General features: G+C 38.1%; 1 protein-coding gene across 1 annotated transcript in view; it reads left to right on the top strand.

Moving 5' to 3' along the window:
* The window catches only part of LOC150083284 (CD109 antigen-like), a 184,152-nt gene that overhangs the window by 103,760 nt on the left and 52,887 nt on the right, over window positions 1-27,505 (top strand). The window contains exon 6 of the mRNA XM_090378462.1: window positions 15,872-15,985. Within this exon, the coding sequence (XP_090234588.1) occupies window positions 15,872-15,985 (114 nt within the window). The remainder of the gene's footprint in view (window positions 1-15,871; window positions 15,986-27,505) is intronic.

The raw sequence follows: 27,505 nt of genomic DNA, 5'->3' as shown, positions 1-27,505 counted from the left end.
TCATCAACCTTTGACCCTGGCAGACATACCCTTGTCCTGTTCCATCTATCTTTTTTACAAAGCATGTTCCCCGTTTCCCTGACAATAGAGTCACCAACAACTACTAGTTCCTTCGGGACCAGCGCATTCTGCCTTGGGGGTTGCCTCTGTGTCACGCGATGACCAAGTGCAAGCTCTGGCGTTGATGTGGGCAGCTGAGAGCTTGATGGGCTCCTCAATTTAGTTTCTTCGAGGGCATCCACCCTGTCCTTCAAGCTCTCATATAGGCCCACAAGAACGCCGAGTTGTTGCCTGATATCGATACACTCCTTGCATCGCGCTCACACAAAGACATCCCCCATGGCAGTATCATGTCCCGTACCCGATTGTTCCAGCAATTAACCACCCGCTGGCTAAAGGCAAATTTCCGCACATCTGTTCTACATCTGTCCTTTCTTAATTTCAATTTATGCCCCCTTAGGTTAGGAATCTGAACAAGTGGAAGGATCCCATCAGAATTCAGCGTGCTCAACCCATTCAAGGCCTTATGCACCTCAATCAGATCACCGCGCAGGTGCCTAGTCTCCCGCCACTGCAATTTGCAGAACTTAAACCTCTCATGGTAAGACGATACCTTCATTCTCCTCACCAATCTTGTTGCCCTTCTCTGTACACGTTCAAGTAAATCTACATCCTTCCTAAAATGAGGCTTTCAGACCTGTACGCAGTACTCAAGGCATGGGCCTGACCATTGCCTTATACAAAGGGACAATCAACTCTTTCTCCCTGCTAGCAAAATTCCTATTTATCATTGACAAAACCCCATGACCTGCCCTGGCAGCCTGTGTGTATTGCTCAGAAAACTTCATATCTGACTGCACAATTACTCCCAGCTCTTTTTCATATTCTACCACCTTAAGTGTAGTACCACACAGTTGGTATGTTTCTGTGGGGTTACTTCTACCCATATGCAGTACTTTGCATTTGTCAAGGTTAAACTTCAGTTGCCACTTCTTAGTCCATCTGCCCAAATTATCTAGATCCTGTTCCAGTAGCACACTGCCATTACTGTCATTAACAACCCTGCGAACCTTTGTATCATCTGCAAACTTGGACATTAAGCCTGATATACCTTCATCATTATTCATTGATAAATATGCAAAACAACAGTGGACCTAACACCGAACCCTGTGGGACTCCACTAATAACATTAGTCCACGAAGAGCAGCACCCAATGATTACCACCCTCTGTCTTCTCCCACTTAACCATCCTTTTATCCATTGTAGCAATTTACCATTAATACCATTCAGCTCCAATTTCTACAATAGTCTTCCATGTGTCAAAAGCTTTCCTGAAATCCAAATATATGATATCAAAATTATTTTTTGCATCCAGTTGCTTTGTAACCACATCATAATATCCTATCAAATTTGTCAGACAAGACTTTCCCTTAACAAACCCATGCTGTGTCTGAATTATTGCTGTAGTCTTGTCTAGATGATCCTGCAATACATCTTTAACCAGTGACTCCATTATTTTACCCGGAACAGAAGTTAAACTAACTGGTCTGTAATTACTCGTGTCACCCTTCGATCCCCCTTTGTGAATTGGGGATACATTTGCACAACTCCAGTCAGTGGGAACCTCCCCTGAGTCCAAGGATGCTGTCATAATTATGGCTAAGGGTTTGCTTAGTTGCTTTGCCACCTCCTTTAATATAACTGGATAGATCCCATCCACCCCAGGTGCTTTTCTTATGTTTAACTTCAACAATTTCTCCTCCACTTTGCTTTCAGTTATTACAAAATCCTTAAGTATCCTGCTACAATTTGATAACCTTCTGCCATTTTAAACCCTTAATAATTCCTCATGTGTGAATGTAGATGCACAATACTCATTCAGTTTGTTTGCTAGCTGAGCAGGATCATCAACAGTCGAACCATCGATGTCAAGTGGACCAATCAGATTCATCCCCTTCCTTTTAGAGTTTATATAAGTAAAGAAATCCTTGCTGTTTTTCTTAGCATCTTTTGCCAAGAATTTCTCATAATCTGCCTTCGCCTGCCTAACCTTCCTTTGTTGCCTGATTACAGAATAGCTTATATCTGCCATAGGCTTCTGAGTTGCTTGAAAATTTATGTGCATCCCGTGCATTTTTCTTCTCTGTTATTAGTTCATTAGATAACCATTTATGCCTAAACTTTGAACAATATTTCTTAATAGGTATGAAACTTTTAGTAGTATCCACGATTAATTCCTTGAATTGTTCCCACTTAGAATTTACTGTTGGTAACATCGTCAGTTGAAACCACTGTACAGAATTTAAAAACTGTTGAAGACCACTGTACTCACCTTTTCAGAAGCAAAAACCCTTTTCTTTACCCATGATGGTAATTAAATCTTTAAGTAAATCCCACATCACTATACTGTGATCACTGCCACCTAGTGGTTCCTTTATCTGCAAATTCTTAATACACGAATGATCACTGCTGATAACCAGATCAAGAGTATTTCTTTCTCTGGTTGCTTCTCGCACATGCTGCTGCTGCTGCAGAAAACAATCATCCAATAAATCCACAAATGTCTGGCTAGTGTGTGAGTGACCAACCCACAAGTTCCAGTCAATATCTGGGAAGTTAAAATCCCCCATTATAAGACATTCCGATTTACTAGTCCACTCTATTTCTCTGTACAATTATTCATTGTACTCATTCGAGTTATTAAGCCTATAACACACTCCTACTCTTATTTTTGCTTTCGCAGTGCTTAAGTCACACCAGTCTGACTCAACAGTGCACTGTTCATCTATATCAACTGGATGCACTTCTTTTGATTTTATGTTTTTCTTAATTAACAGCATAACACCTCCTCCCTTTCTATCCTGTCTATCCTTTTTCTGCACATTGTACTCCCCAAATTCCAGTTCAGCATTCCTTATATCTGTGTGACACCACGTCTCTGCTATCCCAACAATATTCGCCTTTGATGTCTTGACCAACACTTCAAATTCATCAAATTTATTTACTATACTTCTAGCATTGGTATACATGCAAGCATAAATGCTCCTACTCCTATTCCTAGTTACCCTAACACATCCCATGTACCCACCTATTTCAGGATGACTGCCATCCGTCCCTGAAATTCTCAACACCCCATGCTCCAAGTTCCTACTTATTCTAATAGAAGTTGTGCAAGAATCACCTTCACCTCTGCCTACGGCTAATGTTAAACTATTAGTCTTGTATCCCCCCAAGCTATCAGTTTTCCGACCCACCTAACACTGTCTCGATAGCATCAGCAAATATTCTTGCACCCTTTCTATTTAAGTGTATCCCGTCCCTATAGAAGCAGTCCCTCCTGTTAACAAGTACAGTCCAGGCTGAAAAAAATTCTATCCCTTGAGCCTTGCACATTCTTTCCAGGGCTGAATTGATCGACAAGGCTCTCATCATATACTCCCTTCTATCGTGTCTGGGCAGAATTGCAGACACTTTCAAATTCAACACTAATTCTCGGCTTTTATTCAACAGTGATCTGTACTTGTTAAGTAATTCTGCCGATCTCCTACTCCTAATATCATTAGTGCCAACGTGTACAACTATATCACCTTTTGTGCCCTTAAAAGATGATATCCGCTCTACAACATCATCAACTTTTGCCCCCGGCAGACATACCCTCGTCCTCTTCCACCTATCCTTTTTACAAAGCATGTTTCCCGTTTCCCTGACAATAGAGTCACCAACAACTACTAGTTCCTGTGGGACCAGCGCATTCTGCCTTGGGGGTTGCTGCTGTGTTGCGTGATGACCAAGTGCAAGCTGTGGCGTTGATGTGGGCAGCTGAGAGCCTGATCGGCCCCTCAATTTAGATCTTTCAAGGGCATCCACCCTGTCCTTCAAACTCTCATATAGGCCCATAACAACGCTGAGTTGTCGCCTGATTTCCTTAAACTCCTTACATCGTGCACACACAAAGACATCCCCAATGGCAATATCCTGTTCCGTTCCAGAGAGTTGGGCAAACATTTCACCAGTTGCAAATTTTTTTAGGCTGTGATGCGTTGGAGAATCGCCCCCCTCAGTTTCCCCCCGAGTCACAGCACTCCTGCCACTTTGTGCCCGTTGCTTTACTTCTCCAGTTTGGAGCATGATATTTTAAATGAATAAAATCAATAAATTAAATTAATTAAATGTCAATACTACGCTATCTAATAGAAACAGTGAAGCGTATTCCTCTATAAATTATACGTTAGAGCTACCTAACTACCTCAATTAAAAATTTGAATTCCCTACCACTATATACAAAAACAATGGCTGCAAGATTCGAACGAAATAATGGTTTTGCGTATATTAAGTATTACATATATCTACAAAAACTCTTTATCTAAATTAAAATAAAAATAACCAGCGTAACTATAACTATAAGGCTACGTATTAAGTACAATATAAAATAACAATTATGTAAATAAAAAGGCAAACACTTATCGTTTTTTCGGAGCCTGTAACTCACAAACTGTATTGGGATGAAATAGTTACTACCAACAATTCACTAATGAAGCTGTGAAAAAACTAGCTCGTAAACAGTCTTTAACGGTACTTATATGGAAAGTAATAAATCTTGCTGCAATACACACCCTACGTGATGAGTAATTCCTTATTAAATATGTGATTCCTTAAAACATTGGCTCCTTATAGGCTAGGAGACTCGACTATGAGTTTAACTTCTGTTCCAGGAAAATTAATGGAGGCACTGGTTAGAGAAGCATTGCAGGATCATCTAGACAAGATTTCAGTTATAACTCAGACACAGCATGGTTTTGTTAAGGGGAAGTCTTGCCTGACCAATTTGATTGGATACTTTGATGCAGTCACAAAAGAACTGGATGTAGGGAATAACTTTGATATTATATACTTGGATCTTTGAAATGCTTTTGATACCTTTGCACATGGAAGACTGCTGCACAAATTGGAGCAGTGTGGCACTGGAGGCAAATTGTTGCTATGGATAAAGGAGTGGTTGAAGGGAAGAAGACAGAGAGTGGTAATCAATGGACACTGCTCATTGTGGACTAATGTTATTAGTGGAGTCCCTCAGGGTTCAGTGTTGTGTCCATTATTGTTTTCTGTATTTATAAATGATATTGATGTCCAAGTATAATGTCTAAGTTTGCAGATGATACAAAGGTTGGCAGGGTTGTCAAGGACACTACTGACACTGTGCTGCTGCTGCAACAGGATCTGGAAAGGTTGAGCAGATGGGCTGAGAGGTGGCAAATGAAGTTTAACATTGACAAATGTAAAGTACTACATATGGGAAACAGCAACCCCAGAGCAACGTATCAATTCTATGGTACTACACTGACAGTGATAGAGAATGAAAAGGACCTGGGGGTAATTGTGCAGGGATATACGAAGTTCTCTGAGCAGTGCAGACGGGCTACAAGAGAAGCTCATGGTGTCTTGTCAATGATATACAAAAGTTTTTCTAGCAGGGATAAGGAGGTGATTATTCCCTTGTATAAGGCAATGGTCAAGCCACACCTAGAGTACTGGATACAGGTCTGGAGGCTTCATTTCAAGAAGGATATAGAGCTGCTGGAACGAGTACAGAGAAGGGCAACAAGATTAGTAAATGGAACAAAGGGTTGCTCTTATGAAGAAAGGCTTAAGTTTTGCAAATTACCTTGTCTGGAGAATAGGCACCAGTGAGGTGATCTGATAGAGGTGTATAAAGCCTTGAATGGTTTGAGCATGCTTAATGCTGATGGGATTCTTCCTCTTGCTCAGAATAATCACCCGAGGGCATAAATTCAAATTGAGGAAAGACAGATGTAGGATAGATGTGAGGAAATTTGCCTTTAGCCAGCGGGTGGTTGGTTGGTGGAACAGACTTCCATCCCTTGTCATGGAAGTTAATAGCCTAAATAAATTTAAGGTTCAGCTGGACAGGTATTTCAAACGAACGGAGGGTGAAGTGGAAGTTTTTTTTTTTTTTTTTTTTCTTTTTTGGCTGATGCTGCATAAGTTTGATTTCTTGCATATGCTTCTAGTAATGCTAATGCTAATTTCAAAAATGTCCCCCCCCCCTTTTTTTTTTTTTTTTTTTCAGCATGTGTAGTTTTCGTAATATGACTGTTGATAATCTCAGTGCAAGTTGATTAAGATTATTGAAACCAATACACTTTTTACACATAGTTAAAATAATATGGTACACTTTTAAAAAAGATATGTACAATTTAATTATATTGTGTTGATGATTGTTGCGGTACATGTTGTCTGGAATATTGCAATGCTTTATCCAGTAGTTGTCGGCCAACATATATTCATTCCAGAGACCTTAGTAGCAATTTTCTATTTATGTAATGTCTTTATAGAATCGTAATATCTGTTTTCCATTCACCATGCCAAGATTTCTATGAAAGATGTCTAAATGTGAATGCAAGAAGTGAAGTTTCAGTAACATATGACATTTCATTTCTTTACTGCATTGAGCAGTATCTGAACTCCATCTTTGCATTCCGGAGATCTTTGGTCACATAAAAAGGTTTGCACAAAGCTATTGGAAATCAGCTAAAGAAGCATGTTTGCAGCATCGGTTTTGGCAGTTTCAGTGTGAAAACAAACTATGTAGATGCTATTATTATGAAAGAAGGAACAGATGTACAGTGGTCCTTGGATGAAGAATTGACAGGTTCACAAAAAAGCTTGAAATATAATAGATTACCCCATGCTTGGCATTTTAAAAATTCCTCATAGCAGTGTTGCGTGTGTGAGAGAATATTTAGCCAAGTGCAAGAAACAAAACTGAATCCAATATAGTTAGGGAAGGATGTTATGTGGTTGTTTTCCATTAAGATTATTACTAAATATAATACTACTCTAATATAGTTTATTAAGCTATTCGCCTAAACTACTATACATTAAGCTTAATGTATAGTAGTTTAGGCGAATTTAGGCAAACAGCTTAATAAATTATATTATTAATTTCATGTGGTATAAGAGCGGTATTATATTTAGTAATAATGTTAATGGAAAACCGAATTCAGATCCTCTCTTTCTGGTAATGGAAATGCTCTATCTAACTGGGCCATTTTTTTAAACAGAATAAAGTTAAAGTTACGAAGGTAGGAAGTTGTTGTTATTTTGGTTTTTAGGAGCATAACAACTAAGGCCATATTGCTCCGGGGATATGCGGTGGTCATTCCCTGACCTTTCCGCATCCTCCATATTTGGTGGTCACGGGGTCGAACCCCAGTCTAATCAAGAAGCATGTGCTACATGCTGCTGCTCCTGCCCGCCTGGCTATGAAGGCGCTAGGTAGGAAGAGATGAAGAGAATATAATTATTAAAATGGATATAAGAGGATATTAAAAGTGGATAAATACAGATATATCTTGACAGACTTCTAATAACTGTTGGGAATAATAGTCAGAAAATTAGAAATTGAATTTCAGTGCATAAAATAACACTTGAGAAGAGGAAGAAAATATTTAGAGTGAGAGTGGATAACAATATGATTGATAGTCTTAATAAATTAATTTCAAATTAATTAATAAATTATATCAATTAATTAATTTATTTATTAAAATTAATTTGAAATTAATTAATTTATTAAATAAATTAATTTCAAATATAAAATTTAAAAAACACAGAGAAATAAATTGTTATAGTATAACATATTACACATGTGTTCTAGACCTGAACATTTAGTCACCAGACAACTGGCTGACAGTACACTTGGTCAAGAGGACAATTGAACAACACCACCTGACATATGACAGAAATAATGGAAAACAATATGACTGATAGCCTTAATAAATTAATTTCAGATTAATTAATAAATTATATTAATTAATTAATTTATATATTTATTGAATAAATTAATTTTAAATTAATTTCAAAAATAAAATTTAAAAAACAGAGAAATAAATTGTTATAGTATAACATATTACACTGTTTGCAACAGTTATTATTATAATCATGGGCAACTATATATTATCACTTAATGCAAAGATAATTTTAGAAATGTAATCAATAAATAATCCAGTGGTTTGTGGCTTATTATTGGCAGACTATAATGTCATTTTATATCTTCTTTAAAAAATAAAACAGGACTCCAACCCTTGCCACATCAATCTTGATAACTACATATGCATTGCATTTTATTTGTAGTGTGCTTCTTAAGTTAACCATACTAAAAATATGCACTGCACTGTTGTCCCAGGGATGTCCCCGTGCAACCCTAGGATTCTCTTGGAGCATCTCTTAGCCACCACTCACTTATTTATATATTGGAAAGGTTTAAGTAGCCCATGCCATAGGTTATTGATTAATCAGGTGATGGCATCCTCATTAGTACCCCACATTGCTCCTGCTGGTCAGCTGGCAGCTTTTAAGCAACAAATTTATAAATAAAAATGTTTATACTCTGTGGAAGTTACAGGAATTTTCAGCTAAAAAGGAGTTTTAAAATGCACGAATTCTTGTAAATTGCAAGTATTTATGCATTTATTCAGGCTGGGTCTGAGAAAGTCCAGAGGTGAAACACTGATTGAGATCTGCATCAATCAAAAAAATTTGCTATAGCACACACACACTTTTTGAGAATCACCCAAGAAGACTGTACACATGGACCTCCCCAGGAAATAATTACAGAAACTAAATAGATTTCATACTGATTCTCCAATGGTGAAGAACACTTATTAATAACTTGAAAACACACCCTTGAGTTGATTGCAATTAAGATCACCAACTCTACATAGCAGAATTAAAAATCCACCTTAAAATCATCAAAAGACTATCAATACTGAGAGATTTGATATAAATTGAATAAACAACAAATTCATAGCTGAAACGGAAAATAAATTCAGAGAATTAACTAACAGAAGAAAATTCATCTGAGGAATTATGTAATAAAACAAAACAGATCTTACTAGAAACAGCAGACAAAACTATCCCTAAAAGGAATAGAAGAGTTAGCCCATGGGTATCCACAGATGCACTGAACACAATCAAGGAAAGAAAGATGGTAAAAGTATCAGGATTGAGAGAAGAGGAGCAAGGGAAGAAGCATAAGGAACTAAGCAAATTAATGAAAAATCAGTGTGAAAAAGATAAAAATGAATTTTTAGAGAATCTCTGCAGAGAACTTGAAGAACATCATTATAAAAATGAAAATGAAAACAGAAATAAAAATACTAAACAAGAAATTCCACCCAAGAATTGGTAACGTAAATGATAAAAATGGCTGTTTACTAAAAGAAGGAAAGAAAATCCTCATGAGATGAAGAGATTATTGCGACGAGCTTTAGAAAGATACCCACATCTGCATTGATGCTACTGTACAGCTTCAATAGCAACTCTAAATTGGAACCAGACATATCAATAACAGAAAAGTAAAATGGCCATAACAAAACTATGGATAGGAAAACCACCTGGGCCTCATGATATATATAGAAATGTTAAGACATTTCGGGCTAAACACAATTAAGCAGGGCTAAACATAATTCTTAACCTCTGTAACAAAATCAGGAGAATTTGATCTTGGCCTGATGACTGGGCCAAATCCATGTTTATCCCATACACAAAAAAGGAGAGCCAAATGAATGCAGTAATTATCAAATTATTATTATTATTATTATTATTATTATTAATATCCATATGATGCAAGGAAGCCTGAGGCTTATGCTGCACCAGGAAAAAAAAAAAAAATGTTCCCGAGTAACCCTGAGAGAGAGAGAGAGAGAGAGTCAAAAGTAGAAGGGAATCACCAAGAAAGAGAAGAATGATGATATCCAGCTCAGGACCCTGGGTGTGCCAAGCCCATACTCACCAGATGTGAGCCCCCGGGGTTAATTGATTGATCCTGCCTATATGCAAAATTCTACTCTACATTATAAAGGATGGGATCCATAAATACATTGATGTTCAGCTGCTCAGTGAACATGCTGGGTTAAGTTCTGGAAGGGAACAGGAGATCAGATTGCAAAACATAGACATTTGATTGAAAAGGCAAGAGAATTTAACATGCCCTTCATTTGCGCTTTTTTGATTATACCAAGACCTTTGATTTTGAGAGATTAGCATTATTAGAGGCATATGATGCAAGAAAGCAAGCTTATACAGCATCAGACAAAAAAAAAAAAAAAAAAAACCCCTTCTCATTTCAACCATCCGGTTGTTCCAAATGTCTGTCTAGTTCTGCCTTGAATTTATTTAAGCTATCAACTCCCACAACAACAGATGGAAGTTTGTTCCAGTGATCAACTACTCGCTGGCTAAAGGGAAATTTTTGCACATCTGTTCAACAACAGTCTTTCCTCAATTTCAGTTTGTGCCCACTCAGGTTTGTGATCTGAGCAGGAGGAAGAATCCCATCAGCATTGAGCCTGCTCAATCCATTCAAGGCCTTATACACCTTAATCAGATCGCCTCACAGGTACCTAGTTGCCAACGCTGTAATTTGCAGAACTTAAGCCTTTCTTCGTAAGAGCACCCCTTTGTTTCCTTCACCAGTCTTGTTTCTCGTTCTAGCAACTCTACATCCTTCCTAAAATGAGGCTTCCAGACCTGTATGCAGTACTCAGGGTGTGGCCTGATAATTGCCTTATACAAGGGATAATCACCTCCTTATCCATGCTCACAAAATTCCTGTATATCATTGACAAGACCCCATGATCTACTCTGGCAGCCTGTCTGCACTGCTCAGAAAACTTTATATCTTACTGCACAATTACCCCCCCCCCCCCCCCCCCCGGTCTCTTTCATTTTCCACTACCCTAAGTGTAACACCACCCAGTTGGTACATTTCTCTAGGGTTACTTCTACCCATGTGCAGTAATTTTCATTTGTCAATGTTAAACTTCAGTTGCCACTTCTCAGCCCATCTGCCCAACTGTTCCAGATCCAGATCCAGTTGCAGCAGCATACTGTCATTACTGTTATTAACAACGCTCCCAACCTTTGTATTATCTGCAAACTTTGACATTAAGCTTGATATACATTCATCTATATCATTGATAAATATACAAAACAACAATGGACCCAACACTGGACCCTGGGAGACTCCACTAATAACATTATTCCACGAAGAGCAGTATCCATTGATTACCACTCTCTGTCTTCTCCCACTCACCCGTCATTTTATCCATTGTATCAACTTGCCCTTAAGGCCATACTGCTCTAATTTGCATAATATGTCTTCCATGTGCATCAGTATCAAAAGCTTTCCTGATATCCAAGTATATGATATAAAAATTATGTTTTGTCTCCAGTTCCTTTGTGACCACGTCATTATATCCACTCAAATTAGTCAGACAAAATTCCCCTTAACAAACCCATGCTGTGTCTGAATTATTACTACTGTCTTGTCTGGATGATCCTGCAGTGCTTCTTTAACCAGAGACTATTATTTTTCCTGGAAGAGAAGTGAAACTAACAGTGTTGCCCTTTGATCCCCCTTTATGAATTGGAGATACATTTGCACATCTCCAGTTCATGGGGACTTCCCCTGATTCCAAGGATGCTCTCATAATTATGGCTAAGGGTTTGCTTACTTCCTTTGCCACCTCCTTTAATATAACTGGATAGATCCCACCCACCCCAAATGATTTTTTTATGTTTAACTTCAACAGTTTCTCCTCCACTTTGCTCTCATTTATTACAAAATCATTTAACTTCCTGTTAGAGTTTGATAAATATTTGGCCCTCTCCTCCTTGAATAACTCCTCATGTGTGAATGTAGATGCAAAATACTCATTTAGTTTGGCAGCTATCTAAGAATGATCATCTACAGTCAAACCATTGATATCAGGTGGACCAATCTGATTCATCCCCTTCCTTTTAGAGTTTATATAAGAAGACTTTTGCTGCTTTTCTTTGCATCCATTGCCAAAGATTTCTCATAATCTGCTTTAACTTGTCTAATCTCCTTTGTGACTTGATTACAGACTAGCTAATATATACCATAAGCTTCTGTGTTGTCTGATAATTCATATGCATTCCATGCATTTTTCTTCTCTGCCACGTGTCTGATTAGTTCATTGGACTTCCATTTAGGCCTAAACCTAGAACTGTATTTTTCAATTGGAACAAAAAGCCTAGTAGCTTCTAAGATTACTTCCTTGAATGGTTCCCATTTAGAATTTTCTGTTGATAACGTCATCAGTTGGTCCCACTGTATAGAACTTAAAAAATCTCTGAGACCACTGTAGTCACCTTTAAGAAAGCAAAAACCCTTCTCTTTACCCTGATGGTAGTTACATCTTTAAGTAAATCCCACATCAGTACACTGTGATCACTGTCACCTAGTGGTTACTTTTTCTGTAAAATCTTAATGTATGAATAATCCCTCTTGATAATCAGATCAAGAGTGTTACTCCCTCTGGTTGCCTTTCTAACATGCTCCTGTAGAAAACAATCATCCAATAAATCCACAAAAGCTTTACTAGTGTGCGAGTGACTAATCCACAAGTTCCAGTCAATATCTGGAAAGTTAAAATCCCCCATTAAAAGACACTGATTTACTGGCCCACTCTATTTCTCTGTATAATTGTTCATTGTACTCATTAGAGTCATTAGGCCTATAACAAACTCCTACCCTCATTTTTGCTTTCCTAGTGCTTATGTCACACCAAACTGACTCAACATTGCACTGTCTGTCTATGTCAACTGGATGCACTTCCTTAGATTTTTTGTGTTTCTTAACTAACAGCATAATCCCTTCCCCTTCCTATCCTGTCTATTCTTTCTGTACACATTGTACTCCTTAAATTCCAGTTCTGCATTCCTTATATCTGTGTGGCATCATGTCTGTGATATCCCAACAATATCTGCCTGTTGGATGAGATGGGGCAGCATGGGATAAGGAGATGATTATCCCATTGTATAACGTAATGGTTAGGCTGCATCTTGAATACTCCATACACTTTAGGAAGGATGTGAATCTGTTGGAATGTGTGCAAAGATTGGTGAGGGAAATGAAAGGGTGATCTTACCAAGAAAGGCTTCGGTTCTGTAAATTGCATCTTCTGGAGAATAGGTATCTGCAAGGTGATCAGATGGAGGTGTTTAAGGTCTGAATGAATTGAGCAAGTTCAGTTGTGATAGCATCCTTCTTATAGCTTACACTGTACGCACAATAGGGAATTAAATTCAAATTGAGAGAGGATGGTTGCAGGATAGATGTGTGGAGGTTTGCCTTCAGCCAGAGGGTAGTCGATTGTTGGAAAATTTTTCAATGTGATGTTGTGGAAGTGGGTAGGCTGAATAAATTCAGGGAAGAGCTTGATAAACTGTTGGATGGGATTGACAGGTGATGTGGCAGTTTTTTTTTTTTTTTTAATGATACTGTATAAGCTTGCTTTCATGGATTATTTTCCTACTAATTCCAGCACACAATAAACTAACAGTTGTGTCTCAAATAGGGTTAAGTGTCTTTATTTTGTAAAATTATTAAGTAATTTTTTCACATTACAAAAACAAATTTTAATTACTATCAATATGTTTTCTGTATTCAGTACCTGCTATGTAATCATATTTTCATAATAATACAAATTTGTATATGTTTTTTAGCAGTTTTTAGTTTTTAGTTTTTTAGTTTCCTTAAAATATAATTTAATATTATTTTATAAACTCAAATATATAATTTTATATTTTAATAATATTTTAATTTTATAATTTTATAAACCCAAAGCTAAGTCTCTTTATATTCTTCATTTGGGTGTTCTCAGGTTTTATGCAAGAAAAACTAGTTCCCACCTCAAAGACAACTTGAATCATGTATGAAGTGTTGCAGGAAACTATTTGAAGTTTTTATTAATAAATTATGGATGTCTTTGCTTGGTAAATGTTTGATAGGGCTAAGAGAATTATTGGTGCCCCCCCCCCCACACATGGCAGTCATACTTGGGTGAACCACTGATGTTTGTTCATTCTTGCCAATACTTAGTGAAATGAGATACCCATAATTTGGTAATAAAATTCAATGAAAATAAATGGGCTTGTTGTACTGGATTCCATTGCATAAAGAGATAAATACTGTATATTCCAGTGAAAAACTTTTAATAACAAATGATGTGAAGCTTTCAGGGTTAAATGGGCCCCTTCATCAGCAAATTCTAACAGGATAAAGACATTAGAGACAAAATTTAACAGATACAGAGTTGTGCGTGCAGTGATGCAAGCATGGTCATGAGATTAAACATTCAACTACTAGATTGCTGCTCATTGTTTTTGCATGGGCGTGTGTGGATTTGCTGCCAGTGTTTATCCAGTTTCAAGATAAGTGCCTCCAAGGTAGGGTGTAGAGACCACCTTGCAGAGTAGCCTCGTGCCCTTGCAGCGATTCATAGTTCTTGAATTGCAGAATTGCATAATATGTTAAGTAACTCTAGCCAGAGGTGGTGGCGAAAGTGTCGGGACTAGTCAATCACTTCGGAATTGTGCTTGGGGTTAAGGTCATGACGGGTCAACCAGAAGTGTTCTGCGATTGCGGATTGGTCAGTCTCACCAAGGCGAATTAACCTGTCGTGTTCTGCAGGGCAGTCTTGAAGGCATCTCGAGCTCTCTTCTATGTAGCAGCTGCCACAATCTTTGCATCTATGCCATATTCTCCCATGCTTGGAGCCATTCCAGCTCAGATGAAGCTAGGTGCACCGAGATTTCCAGAGTGAGGACGGATCTGGTCAACTGTGGCTATCCAACCCACATATTAGACAAGTGCTTATTGCAAGCGCAACAGCTCAGGATCCACCTGAGACCATCATCAATGCATGATAATATGCCTATCGCCTATATCCCCTACTATCCGGGCATGTTGGGCCAGATTTCGAAAATCCGCCAGGAATACCGCATAAAATGTGTGCATCCACTTGGTAGGAGCTTGCATTCTCTGGTTTCTAACATGAAGGTTCTGGTCGCCCCTCTTTTATGCAGCGGTATGGTATACTGCATAACTTGTAAATATTGTGGCAGCTGCTACATAGGAGAGAGCTTGAAACACCTTCAAGACTGCCTTGCAGAGTACGTCAGGTCAATTCGCCTTGGTGAGACCGACCAATCCGCAATAGCGGAACACTTCTGGTTGACCTGTCATGACCTTAACCCCAAGTGCGATTCTGAATGATTGACCAGTCTCGAAACTTTCACCACCACCTCTGGCTAGAGTCACTTAACATATTATGCAATTCAAGAACTATGAATTGTTGCACGAGGCTACATCCTGTCTTGGAGGCAACTATCTTGAAACTGGAAAATGCTTGCAGCAAATCCACACATGTCCATTTAACAACAATGAGCAGCAATCTAATTTGAATGTTTAATCTCGTGACCATGTACGCATCACTGCGTGCAGAACTCTGTATCTGTTAAATTTTGTCTCTAACGTCTTTATCCTGTTAGAATTTGCTGATGAAGGGGGCCCATTTAACCCTGAAAGCTTCACACCATTTGTTATTAAAAGTTTTTCACTGGAATATACAGTATTTATCTCTTTAATAAAATTCTAAATTAAAAAAAATTTAATTCTATATAATAAAATTTCAATAAAATTAAAATATTTCCTTCTTGCAATTCATTCAACTGCAACTAATCTGTAAGGTGGACATTGTGATAAAACAGTTTTCTGCTCAGGCACTAGTGAGCAGAAAACTTTAAAGCAGTTAGAAAACTGTCAGTGACTCACCCTCTCTTCTATGGCTTTAGGTTAAATATCAATAAGACAGAGCAACTCAACAACTATCAACAAGACAGAGCAACTCACCCATAGGCGAGTTGCTCTGTCTTGTTGATAGTTGTTGAGTTATTGACCAACCAGTAAGCCTTCCTGGTATGTATGTGTTATATTCCACAGTTTAAAAATAAACATCTTTTGTTTATGATTTTTCTCCCACAGGCATTATACAAAAACAATTATATCTACCAGATGAGCCACTCTTAGGTCTGTGGAAAGTAGGAGTCAAATTTCAGGAAGAAGAGAAAATTACAAAATTTACAGTTAAAAAATATGGTAAGTGTTATAATGAATAATTTTTAATTTTAAAAGTTTAATTGAAATTGTTTCCTTAACACATACATGCTTCCTTATTTTCTCTTATATATTATATTTGTACAAAGGCTGCTCAAGATGTATTGAGTTTAAATCAGTGAAAAATAGGATATTGTACTTAATGGGGTTGAGAGGTAGTAGGCTCCTTCAACATATACATACTGATTCTGCTGTTCCTGCCAGTGCTGAAAGCACCTCTCAAACTCAGTTTTTGGAATTACTAAAAATTAAACAAAATTTTGTTTAATTGTTCCTGCATCCTCAAATATTTTACCTGAGATGTTTTTTTTTTCTTTCAAGTTTAGAGGTCAGCCATTCTTCATGACCAAGGTGTGGAATGCACAGTTGTGCACTGGAATACAATTCTGGTTCATCACATGCATTGATAAAATTATATATTTACTTGATTATTAAAAAAGTAATCCAGTTGACATGGGTGCACTGGCCACCCATGTCAACTGGATGCACTTCCTTAGATTTTATGTGTTTCCTAGCTAACAACATAACCCCCTCTTCCCTTCCTATCCTGTCTGCCTTTTCTGTACACATTGTATTTCCTGATTCAAATTCTGCATTCCTTATATCTGTGTGACACCACATCTCTGATATCCCAACAATATCTGCCTTTGATGCCTTGACAGCACTTCAAGTTCATTGAATTTATTTTTATACCCATAGCATTGATATACATGCAAATATACGTGTGCCTGTTTTTACTCTTAGTTACTCGAACACAGTCCATGTATTTACTTGTTCCATGATGACTCACAACAGTTCTTGAAATCCCCATCATCATGCTTTCCAGGCTTCTGCATTTTCCAATAGAAGCAGTATAAGAATCACCTTCATCTTTGCCTGCAGCTCAAGGTAACCTATTAGTCTGTGTATTCCTCAAGCTAGTAGTTTTCCGACCTACCTAACTAACCTCAATAGCATCAGCCAATATTCTTGCACCCTTTTTCTTTCCAACTTAAATTTATGCCCCCTTGTGTGTTTCATCTGAGAGAGAGAGAGAGAGAGAGAGAGAGAGAGAGAGAGAGAGAGAGAGAGAGAGAGAGAGAGAGAGAGAGAGCTGGTAAAGATGCTATCTGCATTTTGTTCATTTGGCACTTTTAAAGCCTTATACACTCAATTAGGTCACCATACTGATGACCTAATTGAGTTTCTAGAGAGAGCAATTTACAGAATCCCAATCTTCTGACAAGGATAGCCTTTTGTGCCCTCAACTAATCTTTTTGCTCTTCTCTGCACTCTTCCAACAGACCTGTGTCCTTCCTAATCAGGTTTTCAATCATGTATGCACTGTTTCATATGTGGAATAATCCTAATACAAAGGAATAATCCCTTCTTTATCTCTGCTGGCAAAGTTCATGTATATTATTGACAGAATTCCATGGGCTACTCGCTTGCACTGCTCAAAGCATTTCTTTGCTGACTGTACAATTACCCCCTAGATCTTTTTTGATAATCCGTTGCATTGAGTTTGGTATGATCTAGATGGTGTGTTGTTTTGGAACTTCTTGCTTGTGAAATGCAGTACATTAATTACTGTTAAACATCACTTGCCATTTTACAGCCCATCTACTGAGTTTACTTAGATCCTCTTGAAGTAGCATACTTTTATGATTTCGATGATTACTTCTCTGAACAGTTCCTGTTTGGCATTTATGTTGTTCATCAATGTCAGCTGGTTCCACTGAAAACAGTTTTTAAAAAATATCTCATCCAATTACCCTTGACAATATAGTTATTTCTTTGAAAAAATCCCACATCAAAATGCTGTGATCACTACCCTATAGGCTTCATTATATGAAGATTCTTAGTACATAAAATTTCTGCTTATAACCAGAGCAAGTATATTCTTTTTTTTTCTTGTTGTCTCTTTAACATGTTGCTATAGAAAAGAGTCATCCACAAATCAAGAAATGTTTTCTATTGAGTGAACTGCTAATCCATGAATTCCAGTTGATATCTAGAAAGCTACACTCACTCATAATAAGGCATTATCATTTGCTTCCTCACCCTATTTTTCTGTACAGTTGATTCATTATACTCATCACAGTCATTTGACCTATAATAGTTTCCAGCTTTTGCTTTTGTTTTTCCAGTGTTTATGTAAAACTAGTCTGTAATTTTTTGGAAGAAACTTTTGTCTCCTGGTTGTACTATTTTAGAATCTATGTACTTCTTAACTAAAAGCATCACTCCTTCCTTCCTATCCTATCCTATCCTATCCTATCCTATCCTATCCTATCCTATCCTATCCCCTTGCCATATCTGCTCTTTATGTACATCTTATGATCTCCATATTCAAATACCCCAATATCTGAGTGACATTGTTTCACCTATAATGTCAGCATTATAAATGAAACAGTGCCACTCTGACACCATTAACCAATAATTAAAATCCTTTTAAATTTATTTACCATACTCCTAGCATTAGTGCACAACTAGTAAACACATTCTCTTCACTTTTAGCAACTCTTCTACAGCCAGTGTAATTGCTTGTCTCGTGTAATCTCCCAGCAAGCCATGTCATAATGCTCCCTGTCTACTTTATTAACCTTCTAAACTAGCAGTTTTCTAGCCCACCTGACACTGCTTCCATAACATAGCATCATCAAATAGTCTTTCAACCCTTTTCTTTAAGTTTATTCCATCTTATTTCTCTGTTAATTCCCTGTAAAAATCATCCTGTCTGTTAACAAGCACTGGTCATTCTAAAAAAATTCTACTCCAGTGAGTCGTGCACAATTTCTTTAGGGCTGACTTGATTGACAAGGCTCTTGTCGTAAACTGTCTGCTATCATGTCATGTCACGGCAAATGGCTTCAATGTTAAAGTGGGCAGCTGAGTGCTTGATGAGCCCTTGATTTAATTATTTTGAGGGCAGTGACCATTTTTTTTTTTTTCCAAGCTCAAATTCATCTAACAAAATGCTAAAATTCAGCCTAATTTCCACATCTAGCACGCAAACAAAGGCATCTTCTGTGACATCTCCCTGTTTTCTGTGGACACAGAAAACATGCAGCAGCATGAAGCATACAGCATATGATTTTCTTTACTTTCAGTTTTGTCCTGATGAAACCACATTTTAAAAGGTGATTAACCTTCCTTTCTAAAACTTTTAGTGGATTCCAAAACAATAGCTTAATCAGTTATAAGTTCAGTGCTTTCTAGTGGTAGGACAAATGATCCAATACTACTCTTTGAAATTTATTGGTGGGTAAGATTACCAGATTTCTATCTGCTTTAAATTGTTGCAAGGCAAAGAAAGCAATCTTGTCTAGAAAGATTGATTGTCACGTGACAAACAGCCAAGGAATGAACCAACAAAGAAGTATCTTTTCTGCCAGATCAAAGACTAGAATAGGATGCTGGAATCTTCAAACTGTGTATGAGATAGGTAAAGTAGCACTTAATGCATAATATAAAGTTTATTCTGAGAATTAAGTAAATTAGGGTGGAATGGAAATTGCAAAATCAGATGTGCACCTGGCAAATCCATAATTTATTTGAATAATAGATAAAATGAAAAGCAGAGATATACTAGATATACTAATTGGCATGGGTGATTTTATTATTTTTACGCCTTTAATGAACTGGTAACAAGGGACAGTATTTACACATATGGAAATATATAAGAAAATATGGAATATCACCACCAAGAAAACAGAAAGCCAAATTGTCCATATAACAGAAAATAGACTATGGAGATCCTCCTAAATAGATATCTAAAGCTGAAGAAGAGCAGGTACATATACAGACCATATGTTTGTTGTTGTTTGTTTGTTTTTAGGAGCATTAGCAACTAAGGCCATATTGCTCCGGGATATGTGGTGGTCATTCCCTGACCTTTCCGCATCCTCCGTATTTGGTGGTGATGGGCTCGAACCCCGGTCTAATCAAGAAGCGTGTGCTACGCACTGCTGCTCCTTCCCACCTGGCTACGGAGGCACCACAGACCATATACTTTTAACAGGAAAAATACAAATAAAGATAGCAAAAATTTTAAAAAAAAAAAAAAAAAAAAAAGAATGAAGTTCTAATTAGTGAAATTGGAAGATAAAAATATTAAAAAACAGTTTACAAATCAAAAATAATTTAATTTGATACAATCGGTTTGGTAGGAAAAATATTGAAGATAAATGGGCAATTGTTAAAGAAATACATACAAGTGTAGTTTCATTCTTGGGCAGAAGCAAAGGCAGTACAAAGAATGGATCTTGAATCAAACAGTTTAACTAGTACAGAAAAGAAAGCAAATGGAAGAGATTGTTACAAAATAGAGTAACAGCAAAGAAATCAGAATGCGTACAAGAATAAAAATAAACAGGTCAAGAAAGGTTAACAGAAAGACAGACAGGATTCCTTGGATGAGATATGTAGATGGGCAGAGGAGGCTGTAGGTAGAGAGGATATGAGGCAAATCATTGAACTAACAAGAGTATTATCTGGAAAAAGAATAACCAGAAGGGAAACACAAAGAGTAAGGAAAGGAAAGGAAAGGAAAATCCTGTCAAATGAAAAGGGATAAATAATAGTTGGATCAAATATTTTACAGAAATATTCAGTATTAATAATAATAATAATCTCAAAATATCAGATATTCCAGAACTGACCTGTATGCAATTGAAGATAAAAACTGGTGATATAAGCAGAACGAAAATTCAGTGTATTAAAAATTAAAGAAATTCAGAGTGTTTGTTTGTTTGTTATTTGGTTTTTAGGAGCATTAGCAACTAAGGCCATATTGCTCCGGGGATATGCGGTGGTCATTCCCTGACCTTTCTGCATCCTCCGTATTTGGTGGTCACAGGCTTGAACCCCGGTCTAATCAAGAAGTGTGTGCTATGTACTGCTGCTCCTGCCCACCTGGCTACGGAGGCGGAAATTCAGAGTGCATTAAAATATAATAAGGTAAAAGTAATTGATAACATACCAACAGAACCGTTGAAGGTACACATAAAATTAACCATTGATATTATTGTATTCTCTACTGAATGATATTTTCAGGTAGGAAAGATTGCCAGAGGTTTGGAACATAGGTAATTATGAAAATACCAAAAAAAAAAAAAACAAAAAGGAGGCAAAACTGAATGTAACAATTTGAGGGGAATAATGCTTCTGAGTATTGTGGGAAAAGGATTATCAAGAATAATACCAGAAAGGATGAAGCAAGAAATAAATATAATACTGAAACCAGCAAGCAGGTTTTGGAAAAAAAGAGATCATGCATCAATCAAAGTGCCACACCAAGAATAATAACTGAAAAGTTCTTATTAAAAACGAAAATTATAGTTCCTCAGAGCGGTTTAATATACTTAGGACATACATACAAAGAACGTTTTAATATACAAAAAGCTTTTGGCTGAGTAGACAGCCTTCTTCAGTTAAACAGAAAAATATTAAATGACAGTTAGAATGGAGATGTGCACTGCCAAACTGGTGCGTGAGGCGCGTGGCTAATTGTTCGAGGTTGAAGTTTGTGGCTGTGACGTATGGTGGTGACGCGGCCAGCGTTTTTCTATGGACAGAATTATTGCTTCTATGATGGGGTTAACTTGACAACCACTGTTCCTGTTCAAAGAGGTATCCGAGTATTTTTATGTTTAACGACTCCAACCAGGTGCACCGTAGGTAATGGTGGGACCTGTCCACAACCACGACATCGCGGTGTGGGTCAATGTCGTGGTGGGTTGTCCAGATGTGCTCGGCAATAGCTGAGTGCTCCACATCTGCCAAACGGATCGCCCTTTTATGTTCTGAGAGGCATTTCTCGAGCCGACGTCCAGTCTCTCCAAAGTAGCAGCTAGTGCAGTCATGGCAAGAGATGCGATAGACCAAACCGCTCTGCAGAAGGGTGGGGACAGGTGTTTTCACGTTGGAGATGAGAGAATGTAGTTTCCTGCCTGGGAGTTGGATGCACTTTATCCCATGTGATTTTAGGATTCTACCGATCCGTTGCGACAGGTTGGGGTAGTATGGGATAAATGCCCTTGTGGATGACTCACCACTGTTGATGCTACTGATGGTCGCTACGTTGTCGCGTGCCTGTAAGTCACACCTGTCAAGGGTGTCGATGGGATAGCCACACCTCGCAAGGTCCGCTTTGACCCTGGTGATCTCTGTGCATCTTTCACCTACAGAGCTAGAGTGTGTCCAGGCGCGAGTTAGCAAGGTTCGGGCAGTGGTGAGAAGGTGACCCCGTGAAAAGTTCTTAAGAGTAGCAAAGTATTTTTTATTAGAAAAGCAATGAAATTTTATCTGGTAGCCCATAATATTTCTTTATGGGTTACCAGATAAAATTATCAAAATTGTAAAAAAAAAAAATAAATGTATGTAGCAGCAGTGATGAACCTTTCCCAGCCTAAATGTGAAAAGTAACCTGAAACAAAAGGATAACAGTTTTTGCATGCCAAAAATAAGCTGACACAAAAGCATAAATTTTTGCATGCTGTAGAGAAAAGCATCACTAAAATTAGTAAATAGGCTTTACAGTACTTGAATCAAGACTGATTCAAAACCCACAGCTGTGGTGGTAACTGGAGGTACCTTGGATACAATTGTGATTTAAGTTCCTTGGCTAATATTTTCTTCAGGGGTGGAGAAAAGTCCTTTGAACTCAGGTCCAACACACTTGGCCATAATTATTTCCTTGATAGGGCTAAATTGCCCCTGCTCCTGTATTGAACTTGTGTATACATTAGATACAAAACTTCTGCGAAACATGAAGTGCTTTATATTCTAAAATATATGTTCTTATGAACTATTCATAAGAAAGTAGAGATCTTAAATTATCCAGCCTATATTTTATCTGTAATCATGAAGGATGATGAATTTTATCACATGAGGAGTGAATCAAGATTGATAGCACTGACCTCTCAAACTTTCTATGCAGAGCTTTCACAGTCTCTGCATAGAAAGTTTGAGGCTGCTAGAACAGCTGAAGGGTTCTGGTCAGGATAGACAGGAAGTTTGCCAGAGGAGGAGGTGATTATTCCATTGTATAAAGAATGGTTAGGCCACATCATAAATACTGCATATAGTTTTGGAAACCTGATTTTAGGATTTACTTAGAACCTTCGGGGAACAGCAACATTGCTGTTCACTGAATTCAATGAATTAACAAATTCATTGTTAATTAAATTACATTTAAATGGAATCACCACCCAGACTAGAGCAGCAAAGCAACGAGCACAAAGTAGTGGTAGTACTGTGGCTCATGGGAGAACCAAAGGGGACAATTCTCCAATGCATCACAGTCTACAAAAATGTGCGAAATGTGAAATGTTTGCAGATCTGTCTAGAACAGGACATGTTATAGCCAAGGAGAATGTCTTTGTGTGCTAGGTGCAGAGACTGTGAAGAAATTAGGCACCAACTCAGTGTCCTGATGGGCTCTATGAGAGTTTGAAGTGTAGGTATATGCCCTTGAAAAAATTAATATCAGGGGCCCAGCAAGCTCTCAGTCACCCAACCCAATGCCAGAGCTCACTCCTGTGCATCAGGCAACACAGTGACAATCTCCAAGGCAGAATGCGCTGGTCCCACAGGAAGTATTTATTGTCGGTGACTCTATTGTCAGGGAGAGAGGGAATATATTATGCACAAAGGATAGGTGGAACAGGACCAGGGTATGTCTGCCAGGGGCAAAAGTTGATGATGTTGTAGGGCGGCAGATATCATCTTTTAAGGGCACAAAAGGTGATATTGTTGTACACATTGGCGCTAATGTAGAGTAAAGGATCTGAAGATTTACTTAACAAGTACAGGTCAATACTGAAAAAAAGTCGCAAGTTAGGGTTAAATTTGCAATTCTGCCCAGACACGATATGATGAGAGCCTTGTCACTCAATTCGGCCCTGGAGAGATTGTGCAAGGCTAATGGGGTAAAATTTTTTTCAGCATGGTCCATACTTGTTAACAGGAGAGACTGCTTCTACAGGGATGGGATACACTTAAATAGAAAGGGTTCAAGGATATTTGGTAATGCTATCAAGGCAGTGTTAGGGGGGTCAGAAAACTGCTAGCTTGGGGGGTGATTCACAGGCTAAAAGATTAACAGTAGCCGCAGGCAAAGGATAAAGCGATTCTTGCAATGCTTCTATTGTTCTAGAGAGCAATTTCCTGGGGATTTCAAGAGCTTTTGGGAGTCATCATGGAACAAGTAAATACATGAGCTGTGTTAAGGTAATAAAGAATAAGAACAGGTGCGTGTATACTTGCATTACACCAATGTTAGAAGTATAGTAAATAAATTTGAAGTGCTGATCAAGATATCAAAGGCAGATATTGTTGGGATATCAGAGACATGGTATCACACAGATATAAGCAATGCAGAATTGGAATTTGGGGAGTACAATGTGTACAGAAAGGGTAGGAAGGGAGGTAGGGTTATGCTGTTGGTTAAGAAACACAAAATCTAAGGAAGTGCATCCAGTTGACATGGGTAGACAGTGCAATGTTGAGTCCGTTTGGTGTTACATAAACACTGGGAAAGGAAAAATGAGAGTAGGAGTGTGATATAGGCCTAATTGACTCTGATGAGTAAACGAACAGTTGTGCAGAAAAATAGAGTGGGCCAGTAAATCAGAATGGATTTATTGGAGGATTGTTTCTTCAGCAACATCTTCATGGGGCAACCAGAGGGAGTAATACTCTTGATCTGATGATCAGCAGTGATTATTCATGCATTAAGAATTTGCAGATAAAGGAACCACTAAGTGACAGTGATCACAGTGTACTGATGTAGGATTTACTGAAAGATGTAACTACCATCAGGGAAGGGTTTTTGCTTTTGTAAATGTAACTACAGTGGTTTCAGACAGGTTTTAATTCTATACAGTGGGATGAACTGATGATGTTACCAACAGTGAATTCTAAATTGGAAGTCTTCAGGGACGTAATCTTTGAGGCTAGTAGGCTTTTCTTACCAACTAAGAAATACTGTTCAAGGTTCAGGCCTAAATGGGTGTCAGTTGAATTAATGAGGCTCGTGGCAGAGAAGAAAAATGTATGGGATGCATATCAATTATTATAAGGCAACACAGAAGCCTGCAGTAGATGTAAGCAACTGATGAAGTCACAAAGGAGGTTAGGCAGGCAGGCAAGAGCAGATTACGAGAAATCTTTGGCAAAGGATGCAAAGAAAAACAGCAAAGAGTTCTTTACTTATGTAAACTCTAGAAGCCAGGGGAGAATCAGATTGGTCCACTTAACATAGATGGTTCGACTGTTGATGATCGTGCTCAAGTAGCTGATAAACTGAATGAGTATTTTGCATCTACCTTCACACATGAGGATTTATTCAAGGAGGGGAATGCCAGTTTACCAAACTCTAACAGGGGTCTAAGTGATTTTGTAATAACTGAGAGCAAAGTGGAGTAAAAATTGTTGAAGGTTAAACATAAAAAAGACACCTGGGGTGGATGGAATCTATCCGGTTATATTGAAGGAGGCAGCGAGGGAAGTTAGCAGACCTTTAACCATGATTGTGAGAGCATCCCTAGATTCAGGGGAGGCACCCATGGACTGGAGATGTGCAAATGTATCCACAATTCAAAAAGGGGGGTTCAAAGGGTGACACAGGTAACTATAGTCCTGTTAGTTTAACTTGTGTTCCGGTGAAAATAATGGAATCACTGGTTAAAGAAACATTGCAGGATCACCTAGAAAAGACTGCAGTAATAGTTAAGACACAGCATGAGTCTGTCAAGAGGAAGTCTTGTCTGACCAATTTGATTGGATGCTACGATGTGGTCACAAAGGAACTGGATGCAAAAAATAATTTTGATATCATATACTTGGATTTCAGGAAATCTTTTGATACTGTTTTACATGGAAGACTGCTGTACAAATTGGAGCAGTATAGCATTAAGGGCAACTTGCTGCAATGGATAAAGGAATGGTTGAATGGGAAAAGACAGAGAGTGGTAATCAATGGACACTGCTCTTCGTGGACAAATGTTGTTAGTGGAGTTCCCCAGGGTTCGGTGTTGGGCCCATTGTTGTTTTGTATATTTATCAATAATATCGATGAAGGTATATCAGGCTTAATGTCCAAGGTTGCAGATGATACAAAGGTTGGCAGGGTTGTTAATGATAGTAAAGGCAGTATCAAGACAGTATCAAGTACCACTGCAACAGGATCAAGAAAAGTTAGGCAGATGGGTTGAGAAGTGGCAACTGAAGTTTAACATTGACAAATGCAAAGTAGTGCATATGAGTAGCAGTAACCCAAGAGAAATGTACTAGCTGTGTGGTACTACACTCAGGGAGATGGGTTTTTTTTTATTTGTTATTTGGTTTTTTTTAAGGAGCATTAGCAACTAAGGCCATATTGCTCTGGCATATGCGGTGGTCATTCCTTTCCGCATTCTCCGTATTTGGTGGTGACAGGCTTGAACCCCGGTATAATCAAGAAGCGTGTGCTAGGCACTGCTGCTCCTTCCCACCTAGCTACGGAGGCGCCCAAGGAAGATGGAGAATGAAAAAGACCTTGGGGTAACTGTGCAGTCAGATATGAAGTTCTCTGAGCAGTGCAGACGGGGTTGCCAGAGCAGGTCATGGAGTTTTGCCAATGACATATAGGAATTTTGCTAGTAGAGACAAGGAGGTGATTATCTTTTTGTATAAGGCAATGGTTGGGCCACACCTTCAGTACTGCACTGGTCTGGAGACCTTATTTTAGTAAGGATGTAGAGTTGCTAGAACAAGTACAGAGAAGGGCAACAATATTGGTGAGAGGAACAAAGGGGAAGTGCACTTATGAAGAAAGGCTTAAGTTCTGCAAGTTGCAGCATCTGGAGACTAGGCACCTGGGAGGTGATCTGATTGAGATGTATAAGGCCTTGAATGTTTTGAGCAGGCTCAATGCTGAAGGGATCCTTCCGCTTGCTCAGATTAAAAACCTGAAGGGGCATAGATTGAAATTGAGGAAAGACAGTTGTAGAATAGATGTGCAGTAGTTTGCTTTTAGCCAGCGGGTAGTTGATTGCTGGAACAGACTTCCATCTGTTGTTGTGGAAGTTGTAACTTAAATAAATTTAAGGCTGAACTAGACAAACATTTGAACTGACTGGATGGGCGAAATGGGAAGGTTTTTTTTTTTTTTTTTTTTTGGCTGATGCTGTATAAGCTTTCTTTCCTGCCTCATGTGCATCAACTAATGCTAATGCTAATATTAAATTAGTTGTTGCATAAAAGGATTTCCTTTTTAAAAGGACTTTAGGGTACTATAAATTCCAGCTGCTGGAAAGTGAGTGGCTACATGGTGACCTAATTGAAGTGTTTAGACTTTAAAGAGTTGAATAAATTAAATACCAATGTCATCTTTATCCATTTCTCACATGACACAAATGCATTTGTGCACACACACACACATGAAGGGAGACAAATTTAAAATGAAAAGAGGGTGGTTGCAGAATAGATGTGCAGAAATTTGTCTTCAGCCAATGAGTAATTGATTGTTGGAATAAA

The sequence above is a fragment of the Mastigoproctus giganteus genome, chromosome 7 (genome assembly GCF_048544385.1).
Source record: "Mastigoproctus giganteus isolate SK-2022 chromosome 7, ASM4854438v1, whole genome shotgun sequence".
Taxonomy (NCBI): domain Eukaryota; kingdom Metazoa; phylum Arthropoda; class Arachnida; order Uropygi; family Thelyphonidae; genus Mastigoproctus; species Mastigoproctus giganteus.
The sequence above is the reverse complement of the archived record's forward strand: the minus strand, read 5'-3'. Positions and strand labels throughout refer to the sequence as shown.